General features: G+C 36.3%; 1 protein-coding gene across 3 annotated transcripts in view; it reads left to right on the top strand.

Moving 5' to 3' along the window:
• Nucleotides 1-2,237: 2,237 nt before the first annotated feature.
• taok2a (TAO kinase 2a) overlaps nucleotides 2,238-13,225 on the top strand; it is a 31,863-nt gene continuing 20,875 nt past the window's right edge. For 2 of the 3 annotated variants that reach the window (XM_052139278.1, XM_052139277.1), the window contains exons 1-4: nucleotides 2,238-2,461; nucleotides 10,896-11,036; nucleotides 11,175-11,246; nucleotides 12,671-12,772. In XM_052139278.1, the coding sequence (XP_051995238.1) occupies nucleotides 2,456-2,461; nucleotides 10,896-11,036; nucleotides 11,175-11,246; nucleotides 12,671-12,772 (321 nt within the window). In that variant the 5' untranslated portion in view covers nucleotides 2,238-2,455. Of the gene's footprint in view, nucleotides 2,462-5,354; nucleotides 5,791-10,895; nucleotides 11,037-11,174; nucleotides 11,247-12,670; nucleotides 12,773-13,225 lie in introns of those variants that run through there. The other variant, XM_052139279.1, reaches the window with a different exon arrangement.

Here is a 13,225-nt window from a genome sequence, read left to right as displayed (position 1 = left end):
CAGTGACCCTACAAGATTTCTAAACTAGTGCCTATAATTCAGGTCCCAGAATTTATTTTAATTGAGGACCATAAAATAGCATACTAACCTATGCCCATTAAAGAACTGCAGTGTGTTTTAATTAAATCATTTAATTAAATAAGTAATATTATTTAAAAATAATTTTTAAAATCCCTTTTCTTTTCAAGGTCAGCTATTTTTGCTACACTTTGCATATGTTCCAAGCCCTGCTGTTGTTGATCCTCATAAACAAATACACAAGACAGACACAAATTGCCACAGACACAGAAATCAAACTGAAAGAGAGTAACATAAATATATTTATGCATAACAATATTTATGTTGCATTTCAAAGATAATGTTTAATGATTAACTTATATTTCGAAGTTCCTTAAGGACACAAAAAGTATATTTGATGCCCTTATAAAGGATGCCTTTAGGTTCTCCAGAGGGTTCCACCAATGTGGCAGCTGAGGAACCCAAATGGTGCTTCAAGTATTCTTGCAAATCCACAATTCCACATGAATCAGATAATACATTTTATTCACTTCACTGAGCTATTAAATAAATGAATAAAATCACAGGTCAAAACATGGGTGAAGGGAGTTTTTACACTCTGTTGATCATCTTTGGATCTCTGCTTGTCCCATGTGTTCTCATCAAACATCATAAAGACAGTTCTCTTGTGTGTGTTTCTAAGAATTTATTTGTTTGTTTGCTCTACAAATACATTAAAGGTGTGTCGTTAAAAACATCTTAACTATTTTTAACTATTTTGATGTGACAAGACTGTAGTTTTCCCAGATATAATGTGGCATAATGACTACTGCTGTTTTAGAAAGTGGTCTGTTTTTCATGTTGTGTGACTGAGGGAAAACCAGTAAGCAGGTTCAACTTGTTGGTTGGAATCAAATCTTAAAATAAAAATAAAAAAATAAAACAAATGTAATTAATCTAGGTAAAACAAAAATCTATATTTTTTGGCATTTTTGGAATTTATATTTGAGGCATTTTGTAACTTTTTAAAGTCTGCATGAAAATAACATGCATTTTCTAAATCATTTTCTAAATGCATGTTATTGATCTTATTGTGAACGATTCATCCATGCATATGTTTTATTTTATTTTTTTAAGTTTGACCTTTAATCACAATGTCATAACTCGATCTTCCAGTGCAAAAACAGACTTCTCTCTGGTGACTATGCTGGACTTCTCCAATCATTTAATCTGCATAAACCCTGCCACTTTCTTATAAATACCACAACCTTGCACAGAGTTGAACGAGGCGTCAATCGGATGTTGGTGAAGATGGTAAAGAGGTGTGTTTTGGGGTGTTTTCCTAACAAACCCTGTTCTGTATAGAATAGAATCCTTTATTTTGGTCACACATTATACACACAGGTTTTTTTTTTTTTTTTTTGAATATATACAGTGAAATTAATTCATTTTTCACATATCCCAGCTAAGCTGGGGTCAGAGTGCAGGGTCAGCCATGATACAGACATGGAGCAGATAGGGTTAAGGGCCTTGCTCAAGGGCCCAACAGTGGCATCTTGGTGGTGCTGGGGCTTGAACCCTCGACCTTCTGGTCAGTAACCCTGAGCCTTAACCACTTACTTGTGTTCTTGAAGAAGTTCTCTGGATTTCTGGTGTGAGACTACAGTGGTCAACAAATGTCAGGCAATTCTGAATAGTTATAGGAACAGATAAGTGCACTAGCCAAGTGTGTTGTGTGTTACGATATATGGGTCTTGAAGAAGGCTGGAATGGATTCTTTTGCCCACTCTATGTAGTTTTGGACTACATAGGAATCGGAATTGGACTGGAAGTTATAGGGGCATTTATGAAGGTGATGAAGAAGAGAATGTTATTGTATAATATTTTATTATAAAAAGAGAGACCATAGTGAAATTATGTATTTTTAATTAATTAATTATAACTTTAATCCAACAAATAAAACAATTATTAAACTATTATCATAGCAATATGAGTGAAAACTGGACTGTAGAACTGTAGTTGACCCCGTCTGCAGAGAAATAATACATTTCAAAGTTGATATGAGCTTGATGATCCTGTTTTGCCGCTTTTGTTGTCAGTTGTTCAGTGGTTATGAAAATGTCCTTATTGCATTTAAAACTTTGTTTAGGAGTCAGTTGTGTTGCAAAACAGCAGAGTAACATGATACTTGTGGGTTTGTTAGATTATTTTAATATTTATTCTGATCCAGTAGACAGATTTGGATTGCGTGTCTGTTCTCACCTAAAAGTGATTGGATCACATATCACTCCAATGGAGTTTTATGGATTACTTTTTTGCTGCCTTTATGTGCTTTTTGGAGCTTCCAAGTGTTGGACATGCATTTGCATTGTATGGACATACAGAGAGCTGAGATAGTCTTCTAAGAATCTTAATTTGTGTTCTGCTGAAGAAAGAAATTCATATATCTGGGGATGGCATGAGGGTGAGTAAATGAAATTTATGGGTGAATTATCCCTTTAACTTCATGACATAATATTTGTTAAAGTGAGTAAATTTAACTTTAACATTTCAGTTTATATGTTTGAGTAACTTTTATTTACAAACCTGATGTACATAGTACTTATATTTACTATAATTACATTTTATTGGACCATTTCACATTTAAACATTCCTTGTAAACACATTTAATCCAGTATCACATGACGGATTGGAAACCTTCCACAAGAAAGCTTAATGGATGCTATGTAGACCAGACAACATCACCTTGCATTACTAGCAATCGGTGTTGGGTAAATTACTTAAAAATAGTAATCCACTACAAATTACTAATTATTTCTCTAAAATTGTTGTCAGATTTCTTAACTAGTTCCTTATGTGAAAAAGCAATCACAGTACTAATTACTTTACTTTTAAATTACTTTCTAAAACACTTTTAAGATCATCAAATTTGAAATAATGTCTATATTTCTTCCATTGTAACACATAAGTCATATACTCAGCACCTTACAGTTTTCCTTCACAATGACTTGTTACGGAGCTATAATTCATGTTTTCTACAGATATAATATTTTAGAACTAAGCATAACCCTGTAAAGTACTTAAAAGTAATCAAATTAATTGAAAGTCAATTACTATAATCTGACTACAAGAATGTAAAATGTAGTGCATTACACAATTTAATTTGACCAAAAAGTAATTAGATTACAGTAACAACTTTGTAACTGGATTAAACCCAACACTGCTAATGATAACATACTGCGAATCCAAACCTGAACACAAATCAAAAGGTAATTTTTTTTCAATCATGAACAGGTAATTTTTAATAAAAAATGAACTTCAGACAAAACAAGAAGTTACCAAACATAACAACAAAATCAACAATAAAAACTGCGTAACTTAACTTGAAAACAGTGAAACCATTCAAGCTCCTTAATTATTCAAGCAGTGCATGCTGAGAACACTGCTTCAGAAAAATATGTAAAATGTACTTAATTATTTACCTGTGAAATGTACTCAAATGAACATAAATATGACAAGATTTTCTACGTTAGGATTAAAACATGATCACGCATTGTAGAGATAACAACAATCATAACAAATATTTACTCTTAAGCTAGAACATTACATTTTACATGTTTGAATTTAAGAACAAATTTCAAATTTACTTAATATTTTCAGGTTAATGTTTTAACTTTTTCAGAGTAGAAAGTACTTTCTGCTATATTTACTTCACCACAAATTAATTGTTTCAGTGCTTAACAAGTTGAAATTTTGTTTCAATCAGTTCTCATAAGATTGGGGAAAGTCAAGACAAATCAACCTGACACTTCAAAACAATAGCTTTATAAATGCTCTTGAGCTTTCTCACACCCAAACAAAACAGAATCAGAATCTGAGTCATAATGAGCTTTATTGCCAAGTGGGATTTATCTTGGTGACAGAAGATTCCAGTACACAAACAATACAACAACAAGATAGAGATAATAATAAAAAGTTAATAGAAAATATAAGTACTTTTAGAAATACGCAATAAGAATATATATATATATATATTCCAAAAGTTTGGAATAATGTACAGATTTTGCTGTTTTGGAAGGAAATTGGCACTCAGCTGATCACAAAGTATATTCAGAACAATACTGATGTAAAAAACAGAACCATCATTATTTGAAAAAAAGCCATTTTTGATCAACTCTAGACAGGCCCCATTTCCAGCAGCCATCGCTTCAATAGTTTATCCTTGAGTAATCATGCTAAATTTATAATTTGTTACTAGAAATTCACTTGCCATTATATCAAACACAGTTGAAAGCTATTTGGTTCATTAAATTAAGCTTAACATTGTCTTTGTTTTTGTTTTTGAGTTGCCACAGTATGCAAAAGACTGGCATGCAAAAAAGAAACAGCTTTCTCTAGAAACTCATCAGTCAATCTTTGTTTTGAGGAATGAAGGCTATACAATGCTTGAATTGGCAAAAAAAAATAAGTAAGATTTCATACAAAGGTGTACACTACAAAGGACAACTGGCTCTAACAAGGACGGAAAGAGATGTGGAAGTCCAGATGTACAACTAAACAAGAGGATAAGTACATCAGAGTCTCTAGTTTGAGAAATAGACGTCTCACATGTCCTCATCTGACAGCTTCATTGAATTCTACCCACTCAACTCCAGTTTCATGTACAACATTAAAGAGAAGACTTGGGTGCAGGCCTTATGGGAACAATTGCAAAGAAAAAGCCACTTTTGAAAAAAGAAAAGAAAAAGAAAAGGTTAGTTGGGCAAAGAAACAGACATTTGACAACAGATAATTGGAAAAGAGTGTTATGATCTTAACCCCATTGAGCTTTTGTGGGATCAGCCAGACTGTAAGGTGCCAATTTCTTTCTTTAACAGCAAAATCTGTTCATTGTTCCAATCTTCTGGCCGCCAGTGTATATATATAGGTGTGTGTACAAATACAAATCTGTTATATACAGATGCAAGGGAATGTATGGCAGAAGAGGTAGGGTATGTTGGATAAATATAAATAGACTAAGCCATGTATTGCACATAAAATTGCTCAATGGGGCTGTTTTAACTGAGGATTAATAGTCCTTAATAAAAGTCACCGTTTGGAGTGCGTTATACAGTATTTAAGTTCCTTAAATACATAAAAAATTATATTTGGGGCTATATAATCCTCTAAAGGGAGTCTGGAGAATCTCTAGAGGGCTCTGCCGGTGTGGCTTCAGACTGTTTTACACAGAGAAACAATAGTCCTTCCCAAAATGCCCTTCTCAAGAAGACGGATTCCCTCAGTCTACTCTTCACCGGAAACACAGTGCGCAGAAATGTTGAACTTCCGTCCGGTTGGCTCCCGCCCCACGTAGCCATTTTGCGTTTCCTGGACAAAAAAGGGGGTTAGACAGAAAGACAATCCGACTCCGGATTAAAACACTCTAGAAACCAAATCGAGAATCATAAATGCGGATGTAACTGTGCAATATGATAGGGGCAGGAGTGTGCGAGCAGGTACACCAGCCGTGTCCCGGATTCAAAGTGGAAACATTCGGCTAGTTGGCTAACGAACCGTTAACGGGAGTGCGAGATAAAGAGAGTTAACTGCTATTAAATAGTTTTGGAACATTCGTTGTTGTAAAATTATATTATTCTGCACGCTGGAAGGCGGATGTCGTTAGAAATATGGACAGTGTGTTGATTTAAAACGTCACAAGTGGGGCAAAAACAGCGGACGCCACGGTTATTTGCGGAGAAAGCCGGATAATTGTTTATTCGCAGGGAATAAAGAGGAGGATCACAGTACGCCACGGTAAGAGTAATTTCTTTTTTTTGTTTTTACATTTTTGACTTCGAAAGCTTTTGGTGAAATTGAGACATTTACAGCTGGATGAGACCAGTCTTTGTGTTATTGACAGGCATGTTTGTGTAATGAGACTGTCACTAACAGGGTCATCCTCCACCATAACGATATATGAAGCATGTTTCTTGTTTTATAATCGTAATTCTGCTTGTATGAGTTCGTGGCGGTGAGTTGCAAAACTAGACAACATTTAACAGGATTTTGCATTTAAGCCCCCCAAAAATGCCTCCCTGGAGTTTAAGAAACAGCCCATGTGTTTCTTCGCTTTCCATTGTTTAGTTTCCCTTTTCCAGCAGAACACCGGAAACTGATTGTGTCCTCAATCCTAATCTGCATTTATACAATAGTATGCACATCTTTACACGTTTTAATCATACTTTGACAAAACCTTCAGTCCTGAGGCCAACAAAAGTGGCAAACATCCACCCAGGAAAGGGGTGTGAAAAGTGTTCATCTGCACAAAACACATTATGGTGTTAAGTGCACTCAGTGGGTGGAGGAAAGAAACATTACTGGGTGCCCATTTAAGTTTTAAAGCCCAATAATTGCACATTAGGGCATGCAAGTGTAATCAATATGTGATATTTATCATGTCATGTTAGTAGATTCTAACCAAGGGAGTGCAAGACCTCGTCAATACTTTGTAAAGAGCTTATGCTTTGCTGTAAACAACATGGCAATATGCTTAAATTACACAAAGTTTATGGGCTGCTTCCTTGGTATGGTTTGCGGCTGTGGGTTTTCCTTAGATCTTGTATGAACCTCCTTCCTTTAAACAGGAAATGTGAAAGACTTTTCAATTCCATAGAACAAACCCCACCCTGTTATCATTATACTTGAAGCATAGAAAGTTTAGTCCACAGAGCTCAGATGCTGCTTTTCCTGCATGACCACAAAATGGTTAATACATCAGGAAAGGTGTGATGTCTCTATTGCAGATTTGTTGCTTCTCAGTCTTCGTTGCAGCAACCAGAAGTCCAGAAAGCACAGATTAGCTTGTTTGGCATTCGCTTTCTTCTGACACTGAAGTACAGTTTCTTTTCTCCCGGGGTGTGATTTGAGTCACTGTCTGTCTTTGTGCTGCAGTGTCTGTTAGAGAGGTATTATATTTCAGTCTGGGTGTCTTCTACGGAGTTGTTTTCAGAGCTGAATATCCTGGCACTTGCTTGTCTGAAATGATATGCTACTCAAATCTGCCATGCCTCTCGTGAGGCTGTCCTGCATGACCCCGTCACGGTGTCTTGTATTCTCATGATTTTGATATACAAATGCTCAGTGTATGAATGTATCTAAGAATTAGATTTTTGGTAGGGGTGGGTGAAATTACCAAAATCTTATATTACGATATGAATAATTTTGTATCACGATCACTATTTGAAAAAAGTCATTGTTTATCAAATTTAGACATGCCCCATTTCCAGCAGCCATCACTCCAACACCTTATCCTTGAGCAATCATGCTAAATTGCAAATTTGGTACTAGAAAAGAAGGCTGGCTGTGTTGCTGTCCTTTTCTGCATATCGCTGCCCCCTTCGGCATATCGTGGCAACATTTTGTGGCTAGTTCTGCATAACTTGGCGGCTCATTTTAACTTAGTCCCAGTTCTCCCCATAGCCAGTTCACCCCCGATCGGCCCCAAAGTGCGTCGGCCAACCGGAAAATGGCCGGTATGTGAGATTACCAATCCAGCCCTGCTCGGGACCCGATGCAACAGAGTGCGGCATGGGACAAGTTTTGCTTGGTAATTGCGGGGGCGGTAAGACACTCGTCTCTGCAGGTTGCGGGAGAGTAAAATTAGTCGCGGGCCTCCCGCAATATAGAAATATCTAAAAATAAATTGTTATTCATCTATTGCGCATGAGCACCACTAACAACAACAAAAAATGATTTACAGGCGCAAGGCTGGTGGCTCATTCGTAACTCTTTCTGGCACACTTCATATTTAAGACATTGGAGACAGAAATTTGAATGTAAGTACATAGTATTTAAAGACACCTAAAATGAAGTGTGTCTTCACTTAATACAAACCTTATTTTAATCTTCAAATAAAATAATTTATATTAAACATAGATGTTTAATATAAATACATACATTTATGTAATCTTGATGTACAACAAATAAGCTCACAAACATTCCAATTCTCTTTCAATAATTATTAATTTTAAAAGAAATATCCGAAATGGCATCGGGGGCTTGACTTATGCACTTGACTTAACTAAGTTGATTTTGTTAGTACGTTGCAGACGAGCAGACCTATGGTTATATTTGACTGAGAATAATATTGATAATATCAGCTATCATCCTATGTTAAAATAGCTACTTTAACAGACGACTTCTCTTTGCAGTTGGTACTGTCTTCAGTTTAAATAACTGCTATGGACAAAACCTGAGAAGTATCAGTTTCAGCTGACAATGTCTCTGGTGTTTGTGTTTGCTTTTTAAAAAACAAAAAGTGAAAGTTGCGGGCGGGAGAAGATAAAATATATTTTTGTGGGAGCGGGACTGAAAAATCTGTCCCGTGCAGGCCTCTACATCAGAGTGTCTAGTTTGAGAAGTAGACACCTCACATATCCTAAGCTGACAGCTTCATTGAATTCTATCTGCTAAACACCAGTTTCATGTACAACAGTAAAGTGAAGACTCTGGGGTGCAGCCTTATGGGAAGAATTGCATAGAAGAAGCCACTTTTGAAACAGAAATCAAAGGGTGAGAGTGGGCAAAGAAACACAGACATTGGACAACAGATAATTGGAAAAGAGTGTTATGGATCTTAACCCCATTGAGCTTTTGTGGGATCAGCTAGACTGTAAGGTCTATGAGTCACTGTCCGCAAGATGAATGTCATTGAATTTGCAGAAACTTTCAATGTTGGAAAAACCATGTTTCTTCAATTGTCTCAGTCTTTCGTGACTCCCTGCCCACTGGTTGATACGCACACGCCTCGCAGGTAGATATTTACTATCGCGGTATATACAATATAGCACAGTCTCTAATGATTGACACTTTATATCATTGCTACGATATCATCATATTGCCCAGCACTAGTCTCTGAGTTTGTGGCTTCATACTTCTGCAACTAACTCAGGGCTGTCAGTGGATAGACTATACTGTATTATATCTTCCCTAGAATTATGAGCAATTGACAATGCAGTGAATGTTTGGTTTGTAATTGGTTGAATTTGCTATATTTATGATCTTATAAAATCAAAATGAGCCATAAAAGTGTTTTATGGCGGATACCTATACCTACAGAGGAAGATTTGCTTTCAGTTTAGTCCAACTAATCACACAGCCTGACGCCTAAATACATATTTACATTTCCAATCTGCATGATCTGTGAATATGAAATGCAAACGCAAACAATACAGAGCCCACCAGGCTTACATATTCTTTACATTTCAGTCAAAGTGTGTGCATTGAGGTTTATGTTATGTGTTTGGATATGAATGATCCAGATGCGTTCGCATTGAACAGGGCCTTTACAGCTGGGTGTGACAGTTTGTTTTTCATCACGATATTTGGAAGTTCAAACAGTGCAAACAAACATCAGAATTGTATTAACATGAAGATCAAAAAGAAGGAATGATTGGTCTGACTATGAAACACCATCATCCAACCAGAGAAGATTACAGCATCATTATTAATTGAGGGTGCCTAGTCTGACAACTTCTAAGTCGGTCACAGACTTCTGGGTCTTTGGGTTGCAGATGCTAGATTGTGGAGAATTAGCCAAGACAGAGATATGAGTAGTAGGGCTGCGCGATATATAGAATTTATCTAAATATCACACAGGCTTGTGATAACGTAATTATTTTAATACAGTAATGTTCAAGGCGACACAGATCGTAGAGAATAAACTGGACACTTAATGTGTATGCATGCTGTTTGCATAGGCACTCAAATGATAGAGCTGGTCACAATTTGTGCATAATATGTTGATGTAACCTACGCTGACCTGTGCTTTCACTCTGCATTGTGTGTGCTGAAAATAACAAGACCAGACGCCAATATACAAACTCAAACTTTGCTTGTTTATTAGCCACTGTGGTCTGTGTGGATAAATGAATGGACAGGTTTCAAATAATGGTTTGTACCATGAAATCATTCCTTTTTATCTCAAGCTTATAATAAGCACTTTATTTGTTTGTTTATTTTTATTTATTTTCTCCCCAATTTGGAATGCCCAATTCCTAATGCGCTCTTAAGTCCTCATTGTGGCATATTGACTCGCCTCAATCTGGGTGGCGGAGGACTGACCTCAGTTGGCTCCGTGTCTGAGACCGTCAATCCACGCATCTTATCGCATGGCTCATTGAGTGCATTACTGCGGAGATGTAGCATGTGTGGAGGCTTCACGCTATTTTCCGCTGCATCCATGCACAACTCTCCATGCACCCCATCGAGACCGAACCACATTATAGCGACTACAATAGGTTACACGATGTGACTCCACCCTCCCTAGCAACCGGGCCAAATTGGTTGCTTAGGAGACCTGACTGGAGTCACTCAGCACACCCTGGATTCAAACTCGCTACTCTAGGGGTGGTAGTCAGCATCTTTACTTGCTGAGCTACCCAGGCCCCCGACAGCAAGCACTTTAAACCAAAGCAGCTAAAGAATGTCTATGGCAGGCACTTCTGGACATCTCTTCATTTTTCTAAATAAGTCCCACATTGAATTAACTAATTTTAAAATTAAAACGAACATGAATTACAGGGCTATTACCCTCATTCTGAGGTGTCTCCTGGCAGCATTTTATAAAACAATGTACAATTGCTCCAGTTCTACAAATACAACTCTCACGGAAGCAAGGAGGACACTCAGCTGCCCCATCATAACAAGGCGGACACCTTTAAGATAATGCACATGACACAGTGGATGGAAATGCAAAGATTTGCATTTTCTCTTGTTGAATTTTTAGAAATGTGCTTAAAAATGCTAAATGTTTGGATGGAAAATGCTGAAAAGTTTGTGATGTTGCGGATGAACAGGATATAACTGGATCACTTACACAAGCACGTGTGGAGAAATGGTTCTCTTTCTCTCTGCCTCAGGAGCCAGTCATGCCTGCCAGTGTGCGTACTGGGACCCTGAAGGATTCTGAGGTGTCTGAGCTCTTCTACAGAGATGATCCTGAGAAGCTCTTTACTGATCTCCGAGAGATAGGTCATGGCAGCTTTGGAGCTGTGTACTTTGTAAGTGAACTAAGATTAGTCTTTTCTGGGAGAGAACTGATATTTCACCAATTGATGTGTAAGAGACTCTGGACTGTGCATGTTGTTTTGGTTTGAGTGTGTGTGTAAGTGCTCTGTATAACTGTATGTCTTTCTCAGGCTCATGATGTGCGTTCCAACGAAGTGGTGGCCATCAAGAAGATGTCGTTTAGCGGCAAGCAGTCCAATGAGGTCAGCATTGCCATTCTCTTATAACGCTGAAACACCGCTTTCTCTTATATCACTCATCTCATATCACACTTCTGGTGAAAAAGACTGGGCAATATAGCAAAAAATATATTGGTGTTAATCCTCCTTGGAAAGATATTTGGTGTAAATAAATATATATATATATATATATATATATATATATATATATATATATATATATTTTTTGCCCACCTTCCACCCCCTCACTCTTCGGAGGACAACTTTATTTTTATTTTAAATCAAACAGATTGGAGGTACATGTAGTGGAAAGACGGGTATATGTTAGAACATACAGGACATTAACATGTTTCAAAACAGATAATCTTTAGGGAAAAGATGAAAAATAACAAATAAATAAAATAGTATGTATGTATTTATGTATGTATGTATGCATGTGTACAAAAATATGTGTATGATTTGGGTGTGGATGTTAACAATTTAAAGAGAAAGAGAGAGAAGGAAAGAAAAAAAAAGGGGGCGGGGGAACAAAATGAAACAAAAATATTGCTAATACAAATAATAAGCTATGAGAAGGAAGGGGAAATTGTCTGTGAATGTGCATATTGGGTATGATGTTTTATATTATTTGGGAATTGGATGTTATAGCTGGGGTCTGTGGATATGTACGTGGGCTCGGTCTTGGGATGGTTTTGATTTGAAAGAGGTTAAAAATATGTCCCATGTTTCATTAAAGGCTGATATATTGCTTGTTTTGTAAGCGGTTATTTTTTCTATTGAGATATATTCTGTGAGTAGATTAATCCAGTGAGTGATGTGACTTCCAGTTTTGAAAGATTACTTTCTTAGCGACAGTTAGAGAAAAGGGTGGTTTAAATATCTTAATATTTATATGTTTGCTTTGAAACAGCTTAAAATTGTGATATCTTTTTTCCCCAATTGAAGGAGCGATCATTACAACCAATGATCCATTGTAACTAAACAGATTCAGATGTCTATCATTAGATCTAAAATACAAACAAATTTATTTAAAAATATATATTTTTTAGTGGTGATGCAAATCAATCATTGAATCAGAATTTTGAATAAAATCATTGGAATTGACTATTTGAAATTATTCACAGAAATTAATCAAACTTGCCAACTAAAGGGTGGCACTTGGCAGTATGACCAAAATAATAATGCATTGAGTATTTTTTATCACAATAATGGGATATGTTAAAAAAAAAAAAAGGAAGTTAAACTTGTGGAATTTAAAAATAAAAGTATTAAAAAACCATGACATGTTGTAATGACTATCTATTGAAATAAATACCTAACAAATGAAAGGCACTTAATCTGATTTGATTATATTCAATGTATCACCCAGTCCTATTGATGATGTAGTTGCAGTTCACATGTTAATCTTTTAATGTATCATTTGGTGTGTTCTCTGTCTTGGCATCCAGAAATGGCAGGACATCATAAAGGAGGTGAAGTTCTTACAGAAGCTCAGACATCCCAATACCATTGAATACAAAGGGTGCTACCTCAGAGAGCATACAGCATGGGTAAGTGTGTCTGCATGCAGTTGAAATGAGAAGTTTACATACATTTAGGTTGAAGTCATTAAAACAAATTTTTTAACCACTCCACGGATTTCATATTAACAAACTATAGTTTTGGCAAGTTGCTTGGGATCTACTTTGTGCATGACACAAGTAATTTTTCCAACAATTGTTTACATACAGATTGTTTCACTTTTAATTGATTATATCACAATTCCAGTGGGTCAGAAGTTTAAACTAAATTAACTGTGCCTTAACCAGCTTGGAAAATTGCAGAAAATTATGTCAAGCCTTTTGATACTTAGTTAATTAGCTTCTGAAAGGCTCATTTGAGTCAATTGGAGGTGTACCTGTGGATGTATTTTAAGGCCTACCTTCAAACTCAGTGCCCCTTTGCTTGAAATCATGGGAAAATCAAAAGAAATCAGCCAAGACCTCATAAAAAAAAATTGTGGA

Source organism: Xyrauchen texanus, chromosome 12, assembly GCF_025860055.1.
Source record: "Xyrauchen texanus isolate HMW12.3.18 chromosome 12, RBS_HiC_50CHRs, whole genome shotgun sequence".
NCBI classification, from domain to species: Eukaryota; Metazoa; Chordata; class Actinopteri; order Cypriniformes; family Catostomidae; genus Xyrauchen; species Xyrauchen texanus.
The sequence above is the reverse complement of the archived record's forward strand: the minus strand, read 5'-3'. Positions and strand labels throughout refer to the sequence as shown.